Source organism: Hyla sarda, chromosome 1 (assembly GCF_029499605.1).
Source record: "Hyla sarda isolate aHylSar1 chromosome 1, aHylSar1.hap1, whole genome shotgun sequence".
Lineage (NCBI taxonomy): Eukaryota > Metazoa > Chordata > Amphibia > Anura > Hylidae > Hyla > Hyla sarda.
The window spans coordinates 617,733,465-617,748,990 of record NC_079189.1 but is presented as its reverse complement, the minus strand read 5'-3'; the positions used below and the strand labels follow the sequence as shown (position 1 = coordinate 617,748,990).

Below are 15,526 nucleotides of genomic sequence, written 5' to 3'. Positions count from 1 at the left end.
TCTTTCCCACTGGTTTATTCTTACAGTCATAGTTGGCCCCGTCCCCCACGTTCCTCTTTCCCACTGGTTTATTCTTACAGTCATAGTTGACCCCGTCCGCCACGCACCTCTTTCCCACTGGTTTATTCTTACAGTGATAGTTGGGCCCCATCCCCCACGCACCTCTTTCCCACTGGTTTATTCTTACAGTCATAGTTGGCCCCGTACCCCGCGCTCCTCTTTCCTACTGGTTTATTCTTACAGTCATGGTTGACCCCGTCCGCCACGCACCTCTTTCCCACTGGTTTAGCTTTGAGCGCACTTCACCCAGCGCCTCCTCCGCGCTCTTTAGCTCCTCCTGAGTTTTGTTCTTTATGGTTCTTTGGATTTGAAGCTCCTCTTCAGTTTTCTGTAATGCGGAGGAGATCTTCTCTGTGCCCTCAGTCAGCCGCCTCACCCTCTCCTGACTATCCTGCAGGTCCCTCCGCAGGGCGCCCACCATCATCTCCTTACTGTCATTCAGAGCCTGGAGTTCACTGGACACGTGGAGATCTATAGGAACCAATATAGTCCTTGTGTAAGTGCTGGATCTACAATTCCCAAATAATTCAGACATTGTCATCACACGGGATCTGAAACAACCCCAGTAATCAGGAGACACTGGCCAATGGATGCTGTGTATTCCCCATTATTAGTTAAAGGGGTGCTCCGGCGCTAAGACATCTTATCCCCTATCCAAAAGATAGGGGATAAGATACTGATCACGGGGGTCCCGCCGCTGGGGATCCCCGTGATCTTGCACACATCACCCCGTTACAATCAGTCCCCGGGGCATGTTCGTTCCGGGTCTGATTACTGGCGATCACGGGGTCGGAGAATTGTTACATCACGGCCCCGCCCCTGTGTGATGTCACGTGACGTCCCATAGGCTTGCAGTGACAGTTGTCACGCCCCCTCCCATAGGCTTGCATTGAGGGGGCGGAGCGTGACATCTCATAGGCTTGCAGTGACAGTTGTCACACCCCCTCCCATAGGCTTGCATTGAGGGGGCGGAGCGTGACGTCCCACAGGCTTACAGTGACAGCTGTCACACCCCCTCCCATAGGCTTGCATTGAGGGGGCGGAGCAATGCATCCCATAGGCTTGCAGTGACAGTTGTCACGCCCCCTCCCATAGTCTTGCTCACAATGCTCCGGCCCCGTGATCGCCAGTAATTAGACCCGGAGCAAACATGCTCCGGGGACTGATTGTAACGGGGTGATGTGTACAAGATCACGGGGGTCCCCAGCGGCAGGACAACCGCGATCAGGCATCTTATCCCCTATCCTTTGGAGAAGGAATAAGATGTCTTAGCGCCGGATTACTCCGTTAACCCCTTAAGGACGCAGGATGTAAATGTACGTCCTGGTGCGGTGGTACTTAACGCACCAGGACGTACATTTACGTCCTGTGCATAACTGCGGGCATCGGAGCGATGCCCGTGCCATGCACGGCTGATCACGGCTGCTGATCGCAGCCAGGGACCCGCCGGCAATGGCCGACGCCCGCGATCTCACGGGCGTCCGCCATTAACCCCTCAGGTGCCGGGATCAATACAGATCCCGGCATCTGCGGCAGTGCGCGATTTGAATGAATGATCGGATCGCCCACAGCGCTGCTGCGGGGATCCGATCATTCAGAACGCCGCATGGAAGTCCCCTCTCCTTCCTTCGTCCGGCTCCCGGCTCTGGTCTGAGATCGAGCAGACCAGAGCAGAAGATGACCGATAATACTGATCTGTTCTATGTCCTATACATAGAACAGATCAGTATTAGCAATCATGGTATTGCTATGAATAGTCCCCTATGGGGACTATTGAAGTGTAAAAAAAAATGTAAAAAAATGTAAAAGTAAAAGTAAAAAAAAAGTGAAAAATCCCCTCCCCCAATAAAAAAGTAAAACGTCCGTTTTTTCCTATTTTACCCCCAAAAAGCGTAAACATTTTTTTAATAGACATATTTGGTATCGCCGCGTGCGTAAATGTCCGAACTATTAAAATAAAGTGTTAATGATCCAATACGGTGAACGGCGTGAACGAAAAAAAAAAAAAAAGTCCAAAATTCCTACTTTTTTAATACATTTTATAAAAAAAAATAATAAAAAATTAATTAAAAGTTTTTTATATGCAAATGTGGTATCAAAAAAAAGTACAGATCATGGCGCAAAAAATGAGCCCCCATACCGCCGCTTATACGGAAAAATAAAAAAGTTAGTGGTCATCAAAATAAAGGGATTATAAACGTACTAATTTGGTTAAAAAGTTTGTGATTTTTTTTAAGCGCAACAATAATATAAAAGTATATAATAATGGGTATCATTTTAATCATATTGACCCTCAGAATAAAGAACACACATAATTTTTACCATAAATTGTACGGCGTGAAAACGAAACCTTCCAAAATTAGCAAAATTGCGTTTTTCGTTTTAATTTCCCCACAAAAATAGTGTTTTTTGGTTGCGCCATACATTTTATGATATAATGAGTGATGTCATTACAAAGGAAAACTGGTCGCGCAAAAAACAAGCCCTCATACTAGTCTGTGGATGAAAATATAAAAGAGTTAGGATTTTTAGAAGGCGAGGAGGAAAAAATGAAAACGTAAAAAGGCCAAAATGGGCTGAGTCCTTAAGGGGTTAAAGGGGTGCTCTGACATCACCTAATAAAAATGCTGCAGAAGCACTGCTCATCTATCTGTCCCAGGTCTGAAACCAACAAGAATCCATTTGTTTTGGGGTCTTAGTCATGTACTTCCTGGTTGAACATTTGCTCAGTATTACAACTCCCAGAATGCATTGCTTTCCCTCTGCTCTTAATCACAGCCCTCCCATTCTGCCATTTCCCTGCCCAGAGATGCTTCAGAACATTTGAGTACCCGGCAGACTATTTCTTTGTAGTCAGTAAATATGCAGCATCTGCTGTATTCATTCCCTGTCTGCTCCTCTGACTGTGGCATTGATCAGCAATGCAGCATGCTGTATAGACCCCTCATCCTCCCTAAATGTCCCAATAAAGATATATATATATATGTGTATATGAGAGGAAGATGATAATGAAGGCTGTAGGACTGGTCAGAGGTGATGACATCACTGGGGCGGGGCTAGATCTCAGAAACTAGATCCAGCCACAACTCCTGAGAATGAGTGGACTGTAAAACTTCCTGTCAGGAGAGAGGGAGGAGCTGGGAAACTGCTGAGACAACACCCCCCCTGACACTGAAAGGACTGCACAACTTCCTTTCAGGAGAGAGGGATGAGCCAGGAAGTTGCTGAGACAAAATGCCACTGACAATAAGAGGACTACACAACTTTCTGTCAGTTGAATCACGCTAAGACATGCTGAAGCCAGTACAACGTGTGATTAGTGATTTACATGATAGCTAACAGAGGTCACTAGAGGTCAGAGACCATTCATGACACATTGATGACCTCACCATTAAGGCCACCATATTAATAGCTATGATTGACGCCCATTAGACTTGGTAGAGGCCGTATAGGGGGATGTTACTAATTATCGGGGGATCTCGTGGGAAGATCTGAGATGTCTCCAAAGACTCCACAACAGTCATATTAAAGCTTATGGGGGCACTCTGACCTTTACTAGGTCTCAGATGGCTCAGTCCCATCTGAAGGAGCCCGTTGCGTTCTGCTCTGTTGGGTTTCTGGCCGAGGTTTCACATTTATTTACAGATCACTTACGTTTCATCGTCCTTTCTATGGTAATTGCAGAAAGTAGAAGAAAAAGCAGCAGGAACAGCAGAGCCAAGTGCGGAGCCCAATGTCCGAACCCTAAGTGACAGAGAACATCACTGAACAATGTGAGGTCAGGAGCGGAGGGGGCATCCATCCTTGGGTTACGCCCCCTACTGGATAATGCAGTGGGCAAGTATTCAGACAAATCATTTTAACCATTTAGTCCCATGGAGCCCACAGGTGGGGTGCCAGCATCTACCCTACCTGCCATGGTCTTGTGCCATCCTCCTCTAGGGGGCGCCTGTAAGTCTTGTTTCTCCCTGGGAGGTTTAACAATATTTTCATAGGTATCATCCATGTAGTCGCTGTCTCTCTCCGGTGAGGTCTCTGAAACACATAAGGGAACTTCTTCACATGTTGTAACCAGGGTATTATTGTAACCAGTGTATGATTGTATCTAGAGTATGATTGTATCCTGCTTACTGTATCTAGTGTATGATTGTATCCTGTATACTGTATCTAGTGTATGATTGTATCCAGTGTATGATTGTATCCCGTATATTGTATCTAGTGTATGATTGTAACCAGTGTATGATTGTATCCAGTGTAAGATTGTATCTAGTGTATGATTGTATCCCGTATACTGTATCTAGTGTATGATTGTATCCAGTGTATGATTGTATCCAGTGTATGATTGTATCCAGTGTAAGATTGTATCTAGTGTATGATTGTATCCCGTATACTGTATCTAGTGTATGATTGTAACCAGTGTATGATTGCATCCAGTGTAAGATTGTATCTAGTGTATGATTGTATCCCGTATACTGTATCTAGTGTATGATTGTATCCAGTGTATGATTGTATCCCGTATACTGTATCTAGTGTATGATTGTAACCAGTGTATGATTGTATCCAGTGTAAGATTGTATCTAGTGTATGATTGTATCCCGTATACTGTATCTAGTGTATGATTGTATCCAGTGTATGATTGTATCCAGTGTAAGATTGTATCTAGTGTATGATTGTATCCCGCATACTGTATCAAGTGTATGATTGTATCCAGTGTATGATTGTATACAGTATATCTAGTGTATGATTGTATCCCGTATACTGTATCTAGTGTATGATTGTAACCAGTGTATGATTGTATCCAGTGTAAGATTGTATCTAGTGTATGATTGTATCCCGCATACTGTATCTAGTGTATGATTGTATCCAGTTTATGATTGTATCCAGTGTATGATTGTATACAGTATATCTAGTGTATGATTGTATCCCGTATACTGTATCTAGTGTATGATTGTATCCAGTGTAAGATTTTATCCAGTGTAAGATTGTATCTAGTGTATGATTGTATCCCGTATACTGTATCTAGTGTATGATTGTAACCAGTGTATGATTGTAACCAGTGTATGATTGTATACAGTATATCTAGTGTATGATTGTATCCCGTATACTGTATCTAGTGTATGATTGTAACCAGTGTATGATTGTATCCAGTGTAAGATTGTATCTAGTGTATGATTGTATCCCGCATACTGTATCCAGTGTATGATTGTATCCAGTGTATGATTGTATCCAGTGTATGATTATATACAGTATATCTAGTGTATGATTGTATCCCGTATACCGTATCTAGTGTATGATTGTAACCAGTGTATGATTGTATCCAGTGTAAGATTGTATCTAGTGTATGATTGTATCCCGCATACTGTATCTAGTGTATGATTGTATCCAGTGTATGATTGTAACCAGTGTATGATTGTATACAGTATATCTAGTGTATGATTGTATTCCGTATACTGTATCTAGTGTATGATTGTATTCCGTATACTGTATCCAGTGTATGATTGTATCTAGTGTATGATTGTATCCCGTATACTGTATCTAGTGTATGATTGTAACCAGTGTATGATTGTAACCAGTGTATGATTGTATACAGTATATCTAGTGTATGATTGTATCCCGTATACTGTATCTAGTGTATGATTGTATCCAGTGTATGATTGTATCCAGTGTAAGATTGTATCTAGTGTATGATTGTATCCCGTATACTGTATCTAGTGTATGATTGTAACCAGTGTATGATTGTAACCAGTGTATGATTGTATCCAGTGTAAGATTGCATCTAGTGTATGATTGTATCCCGTATACGGTATCTAGTGTATGATTGTATCCCGTATACTGTATCTAGTGTATGATTGTAACCAGTGTATGATTGTAACCAGTGTATGATTGTATCCAGTGTAAGATTGCATCTAGTGTATGATTGTATCCCGTATACGGTATCTAGTGTATGATTGTATCCCGTATACTGTATCTAGTGTATGATTGTATCCAGTGTAAGATTGTATCTAGTGTATGATTGTATCTCGTATACTGTATCTAGTGTATGACTGTATCCAGTGTATGATTGTATCCAGTGTATGATTGTATCCAGTGTATGATTGTATCTCGTATACTGTATCTAGTGTATGATTGTATCCAGTGTATGATTGTTTCCAGTGTATGATTGTATCTCGTATACTGCATCCAGTGTATGATTGTAACCAGTGTATGATTGTATCCATTGTATGATTGTATCCAGTGTATGATTGCATCTAGTGTGATTGTATCCAGTGTATGATTGTATCTAGTGTGAATGTATCCAGTGTATGATTGTATCCAGTGTATGATTGTATCCCGTATACTGTATCTAGTGTATGATTGTATCCAGTGTATGATTGTATCTAGTGTATGATTGTATCCAGTGTATGATTGTATCCAGTGTATGATTGTATCTAGTGTATGATTGTAATCAGTATATATAGTGTATGATTATATCCAGTGTATGATTGTATCCAGTGTATGATTGTATCTAGAGTATGATTGTATCCAGTGTATGATTGTATCCAGTGTATGATTGTAACCAGAGTATGATTGTATCCAGTGTATGATTGTAACCAGTGTATGATTGTATCTAGTGTATGATTGTATCTAGTGTGATTGTATCCAGTGTATGATTGTATCTAATGTATGATTGTATCCAGCCTATGATTTTATCCAGTGTATGATTGTATCCAGTGTATGATTGTATCTAGTGTATGATTGTATCCCGTATACTGTATCTAGTGTATGATTATAACCAGTGTATGATTGTATCCAGTGTATGATTGCATCTAGTGTGATTGTATCCAGTGTATGATTGTATCTAGTGTATGATTGTATTCAGTGTATGATTGTATCCAGTGTATGATTGTATACAGTATATCTAGTGTATGATTGTATCCCGTATACTGTATCTAGTGTATGATTGTATCCAGTGTAAGATTTTATCCAGTGTAAGATTGTATCTAGTGTATGATTGTATCCCGTATACTGTATCTAGTGTATGATTCTAACCAGTGTATGATTGTAACCAGTGTATGATTGTATACAGTATAACTAGTGTATGATTGTATCCCGTATACTGTATCTAGTGTATGATTGTAACCAGTGTATGATTGTATCCAGTGTAAGATTGTATCTAGTGTATGATTGTATCCCGCATACTGTATCTAGTGTATGATTGTATCCAGTGTATGATTGTATCCAGTGTATGATTGTATACAGTATATCTAGTGTATGATTGTATCCCGTATACTGTATCTAGTGTATGATTGTATCCAGTGTAAGATTTTATCCAGTGTAAGATTGTATCTAGTGTATGATTGTATCCCGTATACTGTATCTAGTGTATGATTGTAACCAGTGTATGATTGTAACCAGTGTATGATTGTATACAGTATATCTAGTGTATGATTGTATCCCGTATACTGTATCTAGTGTATGATTGTATCCAGTGTATGATTGTATCCAGTGTATGATTGTATCCAGTGTAAGATTGTATCTAGTGTATGATTGTATCCCGTATACTGTATCTAGTGTATGATTGTAACCAGTGTATGATTGTAACCAGTGTATGATTGTATCCAGTGTAAGATTGCATCTAGTGTATGATTGTATCCCGTATACGGTATCTAGTGTATGATTGTATCCCGTATACTGTATCTAGTGTATGATTGTAACCAGTGTATGATTGTAACCAGTGTATGATTGTATCCAGTGTAAGATTGTATCTAGTGTATGATTGTATCCCGTATACTGTATCTAGTGTATGATTGTATCCAGTGTATGATTGTATCCAGTGTATGATTGTATCCAGTGTAAGATTGTATCTAGTGTATGATTGTATCCCGTATACTGTATCTAGTGTATGATTGTAACCAGTGTATGATTGCATCCAGTGTAAGATTGTATCTAGTGTATGATTGTATCCCGTATACTGTATCTAGTGTATGATTGTATCCAGTGTATGATTGTATCCCGTATACTGTATCTAGTGTATGATTGTAACCAGTGTATGATTGTATCCAGTGTAAGATTGTATCTAGTGTATGATTGTATCCCGTATACTGTATCTAGTGTATGATTGTATCCAGTGTATGATTGTATCCAGTGTAAGATTGTATCTAGTGTATGATTGTATCCCGCATACTGTATCAAGTGTATGATTGTATCCAGTGTATGATTGTATACAGTATATCTAGTGTATGATTGTATCCCGTATACTGTATCTAGTGTATGATTGTAACCAGTGTATGATTGTATCCAGTGTAAGATTGTATCTAGTGTATGATTGTATCCCGCATACTGTATCTAGTGTATGATTGTATCCAGTTTATGATTGTATCCAGTGTATGATTGTATACAGTATATCTAGTGTATGATTGTATCCCGTATACTGTATCTAGTGTATGATTGTATCCAGTGTAAGATTTTATCCAGTGTAAGATTGTATCTAGTGTATGATTGTATCCCGTATACTGTATCTAGTGTATGATTGTAACCAGTGTATGATTGTAACCAGTGTATGATTGTATACAGTATATCTAGTGTATGATTGTATCCCGTATACTGTATCTAGTGTATGATTGTAACCAGTGTATGATTGTATCCAGTGTAAGATTGTATCTAGTGTATGATTGTATCCCGCATACTGTATCCAGTGTATGATTGTATCCAGTGTATGATTGTATCCAGTGTATGATTATATACAGTATATCTAGTGTATGATTGTATCCCGTATACCGTATCTAGTGTATGATTGTAACCAGTGTATGATTGTATCCAGTGTAAGATTGTATCTAGTGTATGATTGTATCCCGCATACTGTATCTAGTGTATGATTGTATCCAGTGTATGATTGTAACCAGTGTATGATTGTATACAGTATATCTAGTGTATGATTGTATTCCGTATACTGTATCTAGTGTATGATTGTATTCCGTATACTGTATCCAGTGTATGATTGTATCTAGTGTATGATTGTATCCCGTATACTGTATCTAGTGTATGATTGTAACCAGTGTATGATTGTAACCAGTGTATGATTGTATACAGTATATCTAGTGTATGATTGTATCCCGTATACTGTATCTAGTGTATGATTGTATCCAGTGTATGATTGTATCCAGTGTAAGATTGTATCTAGTGTATGATTGTATCCCGTATACTGTATCTAGTGTATGATTGTAACCAGTGTATGATTGTAACCAGTGTATGATTGTATCCAGTGTAAGATTGCATCTAGTGTATGATTGTATCCCGTATACGGTATCTAGTGTATGATTGTATCCCGTATACTGTATCTAGTGTATGATTGTAACCAGTGTATGATTGTAACCAGTGTATGATTGTATCCAGTGTAAGATTGCATCTAGTGTATGATTGTATCCCGTATACGGTATCTAGTGTATGATTGTATCCCGTATACTGTATCTAGTGTATGATTGTATCCAGTGTAAGATTGTATCTAGTGTATGATTGTATCTCGTATACTGTATCTAGTGTATGACTGTATCCAGTGTATGATTGTATCCAGTGTATGATTGTATCCAGTGTATGATTGTATCTCGTATACTGTATCTAGTGTATGATTGTATCCAGTGTATGATTGTTTCCAGTGTATGATTGTATCTCGTATACTGCATCCAGTGTATGATTGTAACCAGTGTATGATTGTATCCATTGTATGATTGTATCCAGTGTATGATTGCATCTAGTGTGATTGTATCCAGTGTATGATTGTATCTAGTGTGAATGTATCCAGTGTATGATTGTATCCAGTGTATGATTGTATCCCGTATACTGTATCTAGTGTATGATTGTATCCAGTGTATGATTGTATCTAGTGTATGATTGTATCCAGTGTATGATTGTATCCAGTGTATGATTGTATCTAGTGTATGATTGTAATCAGTATATATAGTGTATGATTATATCCAGTGTATGATTGTATCCAGTGTATGATTGTATCTAGAGTATGATTGTATCCAGTGTATGATTGTATCCAGTGTATGATTGTAACCAGAGTATGATTGTATCCAGTGTATGATTGTAACCAGTGTATGATTGTATCTAGTGTATGATTGTATCTAGTGTGATTGTATCCAGTGTATGATTGTATCTAATGTATGATTGTATCCAGCCTATGATTTTATCCAGTGTATGATTGTATCCAGTGTATGATTGTATCTAGTGTATGATTGTATCCCGTATACTGTATCTAGTGTATGATTATAACCAGTGTATGATTGTATCCAGTGTATGATTGCATCTAGTGTGATTGTATCCAGTGTATGATTGTATCTAGTGTATGATTGTATTCAGTGTATGATTGTATCCAGTGTATGATTGTATACAGTATATCTAGTGTATGATTGTATCCCGTATACTGTATCTAGTGTATGATTGTATCCAGTGTAAGATTTTATCCAGTGTAAGATTGTATCTAGTGTATGATTGTATCCCGTATACTGTATCTAGTGTATGATTCTAACCAGTGTATGATTGTAACCAGTGTATGATTGTATACAGTATAACTAGTGTATGATTGTATCCCGTATACTGTATCTAGTGTATGATTGTAACCAGTGTATGATTGTATCCAGTGTAAGATTGTATCTAGTGTATGATTGTATCCCGCATACTGTATCTAGTGTATGATTGTATCCAGTGTATGATTGTATCCAGTGTATGATTGTATACAGTATATCTAGTGTATGATTGTATCCCGTATACTGTATCTAGTGTATGATTGTATCCAGTGTAAGATTTTATCCAGTGTAAGATTGTATCTAGTGTATGATTGTATCCCGTATACTGTATCTAGTGTATGATTGTAACCAGTGTATGATTGTAACCAGTGTATGATTGTATACAGTATATCTAGTGTATGATTGTATCCCGTATACTGTATCTAGTGTATGATTGTATCCAGTGTATGATTGTATCCAGTGTATGATTGTATCCAGTGTAAGATTGTATCTAGTGTATGATTGTATCCCGTATACTGTATCTAGTGTATGATTGTAACCAGTGTATGATTGTAACCAGTGTATGATTGTATCCAGTGTAAGATTGCATCTAGTGTATGATTGTATCCCGTATACGGTATCTAGTGTATGATTGTATCCCGTATACTGTATCTAGTGTATGATTGTAACCAGTGTATGATTGTAACCAGTGTATGATTGTATCCAGTGTAAGATTGTATCTAGTGTATGATTGTATCTCGTATACTGTATCTAGTGTATGACTGTATCCAGTGTATGATTGTATCCAGTGTATGATTGTATCTCGTATACTGTATCTAGTGTATGATTGTATCCAGTGTATGATTGTTTCCAGTGTATGATTGTATCCCGTATACTGCATCTAGTGTATGATTGTAACCAGTGTATGATTGTATCCATTGTATGATTGTATCCAGTGTATGATTGTATCCAGTGTATGATTGCATCTAGTGTGATTGTATCCAGTGTATGATTGTATCTAGTGTGAATGTATCCAGTGTATGATTGTATCCAGTGTATGATTGTATCCCGTATACTGTATCTAGTGTATGATTGTATCCAGTGTATGATTGTATCTAGTGTATGATTGTATCCAGTGTATGATTGTATCCAGTGTATGATTGTATCTAGCGTATGATTGTAATCAGTATATATAGTGTATGATTATATCCAGTGTATGATTGTATCCAGTGTATGATTGTATCTAGAGTATGATTGTATCCAGTGTATGATTGTAACCAGTGTATGATTGTATCCAGTGCATGATTGTATCCAGTGTATGATTGTATCCAGTGTATGATTGTAACCAGTGTATGATTGTATCTAGTGTATGATTGTAACCAGTGTATGATTGTATCTAGTGTGATTGTATCCAGTGTATGATTGTATCTAGTGTATGATTGTATCCAGCCTATGATTTTATCCAGTGTATGATTGTATCCAGTGTATGATTGTATCTAGTGTATGATTGTATCCCGTATACTGTATCTAGTGCATGATTATAACCAGTGTATGATTGTAACCAGTGTATGATTGTATCCAGTGTATGATTGCATCCAGTGTGATTGTATCCAGTGTATGATTGTATCTAGTGTATGATTGTATCCAGTGTATGATTGTATCCAGTGTATGATTGTATCTAGTGTATGATTGTATCTAGTGTATGATTGTATCCAGTGTATGATTGTATCCAGTGAATGATTGTATCCAGTGTATGATTGTATCCAGTGTATGATTGTATCCCGTATACTGTATCTAGTGTATGATTGTATCTAGTGTATGATTGTATCTAGTATATGATTGTATCCAGTGTATGATTGTATCTAGTGTGATTGTATCCAGTGTATGATTGTATCCCGCATACTGTATCTAGTGTATGATTGTATCCAGTGTATGATTGTATCCAGTGTAAGATTGTATCTAGTGTATGATTGTAACCAGTGTATGATTGTATCCAGTGTATGATTGTATCCAGTGTATGATTGTATCTAGTGTATGATTGTATCCAGTGTATGATTGTATCCAGTGTATGATTGTATCCAGTGTATGATTGTATCTAGTGTATGATTGTATCCAGTGTATGATTGTATCCAGTGTATGATTGCATCCAGTGTATGATTGTATCTAGTGTGATTGTATCCAGTGTATGAGTGTAAGCAGTGTATGATTGTATCTAGTGTGATTGTATCCAGCCTATGATTGTATCCAGTGTATGATTGTATCTAGTGTATGATTGTATCCCGTATACTGTATCTAGTGTATGATTATAACCAGTGTATGATTGTAACCAGTGTATGATTGTATCTAGTGTATGATTGTATCCAGTGTATGATTGTATCCAGTGTATGATATTATCTAGTGTGATTGTATCCAGTGTATGATTGTATCCAGTGTATGATTGTATCCCGTATACTGTATCTAGTGTAGTGTTGAGCGGCATAGGCCATATTCGAATTCGCGAATGTTCGCGAATATATGGACGAATATTCGTCATATATTCGCGAATATTCGCATATTCGTTATATTCTCGTTTTATTTTCGCATATGCGAACATTCGCGTAGGCAAAAATTAACATATGTGAATATTAGCACGTACAAAATTAATACACGCGAAACTTCGCATATGCGAAAATTAGCATGTGCAAATTTTCGTATATGCGAATTTTCGCGCGCCAGTCTCACACAGTAGTATTAGAGCCTTCTTTACACCACACAAGCTGGAAGCAGAGAGGGGTGATCACTGTGATGTGTGCTGTGAAGAAAAAAAAACAAAAAAAAAACGAATATTCGTAATTACGAATATATAGCACTATATTCGTGAAATTTGCGAATTCGCGAATATGCGATATTCGCGAATGATATTCGAATTGCGAATATTCGCGAGCAACACTAATCTAGTGTATGATTGTATCCCGTATACTGTATCCCGTGTATGATTGTATCCAGTGTATGATTGTAACCAGTGTATGATTGTAATCAGTATATCTAGTGTATGATTGTATCCCGTATACTGTATCTAGTGTATGATTGTATCCAATGTATGATTGTAACCAGTGTATGATTGTATCCAGTGTATGATTGTATCTAGTGTATGATTGTATCCCGTAAACTGTATCTAGTGTATGATTGTATCCAGTGTATGATTGTATCTAGTGTATGATTGTATCCAGTGTATGATTGTATCTAGTGTGTGATTGTAACCAGTATATAGTGTATGATTATAACCAGTGTATGATTGTAACCAGTGTATGATTGTATCCAGTGTATGATTGCATCTAGTATGATTGTATCTAGTGTATGATTGTATCCCGTAAACTGTATCTAGTGTATGCTTGTATCCAGTGTATGATTGTATCTAGTGTATGATTGTATCCAGTGTATGATTGTATCTAGTGTGTGATTGTAACCAGTATATAGTGTATGATTATAACCAGTGTATGATTGTAACCAGTGTATGATTGTATCCAGTGTATGATTGCATCTAGTATGATTGTATCCAGTGTATGATTGTAACCAGTGTATGATTGTATCTAGTGTATGATTGCATCTAGTATGATTGTATCCAGTGTATGATTGTATCCAGTGTATGATTGTATCCAGTGTATGATTGTATCCAGTGTATGATTGTATCCAGTGTATGATTGCATCTAGTATGATTGTATCTAGTGTATGATTGTATCCAGTGTATGATTGTATCTAGTGTATGATTGTATCCAGTGTATGATTGTATCTAGTGTATTTTTGTATCCAGCGTATGATTGTATCCAGTGTATGATTGTATCCAGTGTATGATTGTATCTAGTGTATGATTGTATCCAGTGTATGATTGTATCTAGTGTGATTGTATCCGGTGTATGATTGTATCTAATGTATGATTGTATCCAGTGCATGATTGTATCCAGTGTATGATTGTATCCAGTGTATGATTATATCCAGTGTATGATTGTATCCAGTGTATGATTGTATCCAGTGTATGATTGTATCCAGTGTATGATTGTATCCAGTGTATGATTGTATCCAGTCTATGATTGTATATAGTGTATGATTGTATCCAGTGTATGATTGTATCTAGTGTATGATTGTTTCCAGTGTATGATTGTATCTAGTGTATGATTGTATCCAGTGTATGATTGTATCCAGTGTATGATTGTATCTAGTGTATGATTGTTTCCAGTGTATGATTGTATCCCGTATACTGTATCTAGTGTATGATTGTATCCAGTGTATGATTGTAACCAGTGTATGATTGTATCCAGTGTATGATTGTATCTAGTATATCTAGTGTATGATTGTAACCAGTGTATGATTGTATCTAGAGTATGATTGTATCCAGTGTATGATTGTATCTAGTTTATCTAGTGTATGATTGTATCCCGTATACTGTATCTAGTGTATGATTGTATCCAGTGTATGATTGTAACCAGTGTATGATTGTATTCAGTGTATGATTGTAACCAGTGTATGATTGTATCCAGTGTATGATTGTATCTAGTGTGATTGTATCCAGTGTGTGATTGTATCTAGTGTGATTGTATCCAGTGTATGATTGTATCTAGTGTGATTGTATCCAGTGTATGATTGTATCCAGTGTATGATTGTATCCAGTGTATGATTGTAACCAGTGTATGATTGTATCCAGTGTATGATTGTAACCAGCATATCTAGTGTATGATTGTTTCTAGTGTATGATTGTATCCAGTGTATGATTGTATCTATTGTATGATTGTATCCACTGTATGATTGTATCCAGTGTATGATTGTATCCAGTGTATGATTGTATCTAGTGTGATTGCAACCAGTGTATGACTGTAACCAGTGTATGATTGTATCTAGGGTGATTGTATCCAGTGTATGATTGTATCTAGGGTGATTGTAACCAGTGTATGATTGTATCTAGGGTGATTGTAACCAGTGTATGATTGTATCTAGGGTGATTGTATCCA

At 37.6% G+C, this 15,526-nt stretch overlaps 1 protein-coding gene across 1 annotated transcript in view; it reads right to left on the bottom strand.

Annotated features, from left to right (window-relative positions):
- Positions 1-15,526, bottom strand: part of LOC130312536 (C-type lectin domain family 1 member A-like) — a 38,359-nt gene that overhangs the window by 20,566 nt on the left and 2,267 nt on the right. Inside the window, exons 2-4 of the mRNA XM_056552582.1 lie at positions 3,973-4,095; positions 3,715-3,804; positions 271-531 (exon numbers count right to left, since the gene is read on the bottom strand). Coding sequence (XP_056408557.1) covers positions 271-531; positions 3,715-3,804; positions 3,973-4,095 — 474 coding nt within the window. The remainder of the gene's footprint in view (positions 1-270; positions 532-3,714; positions 3,805-3,972; positions 4,096-15,526) is intronic.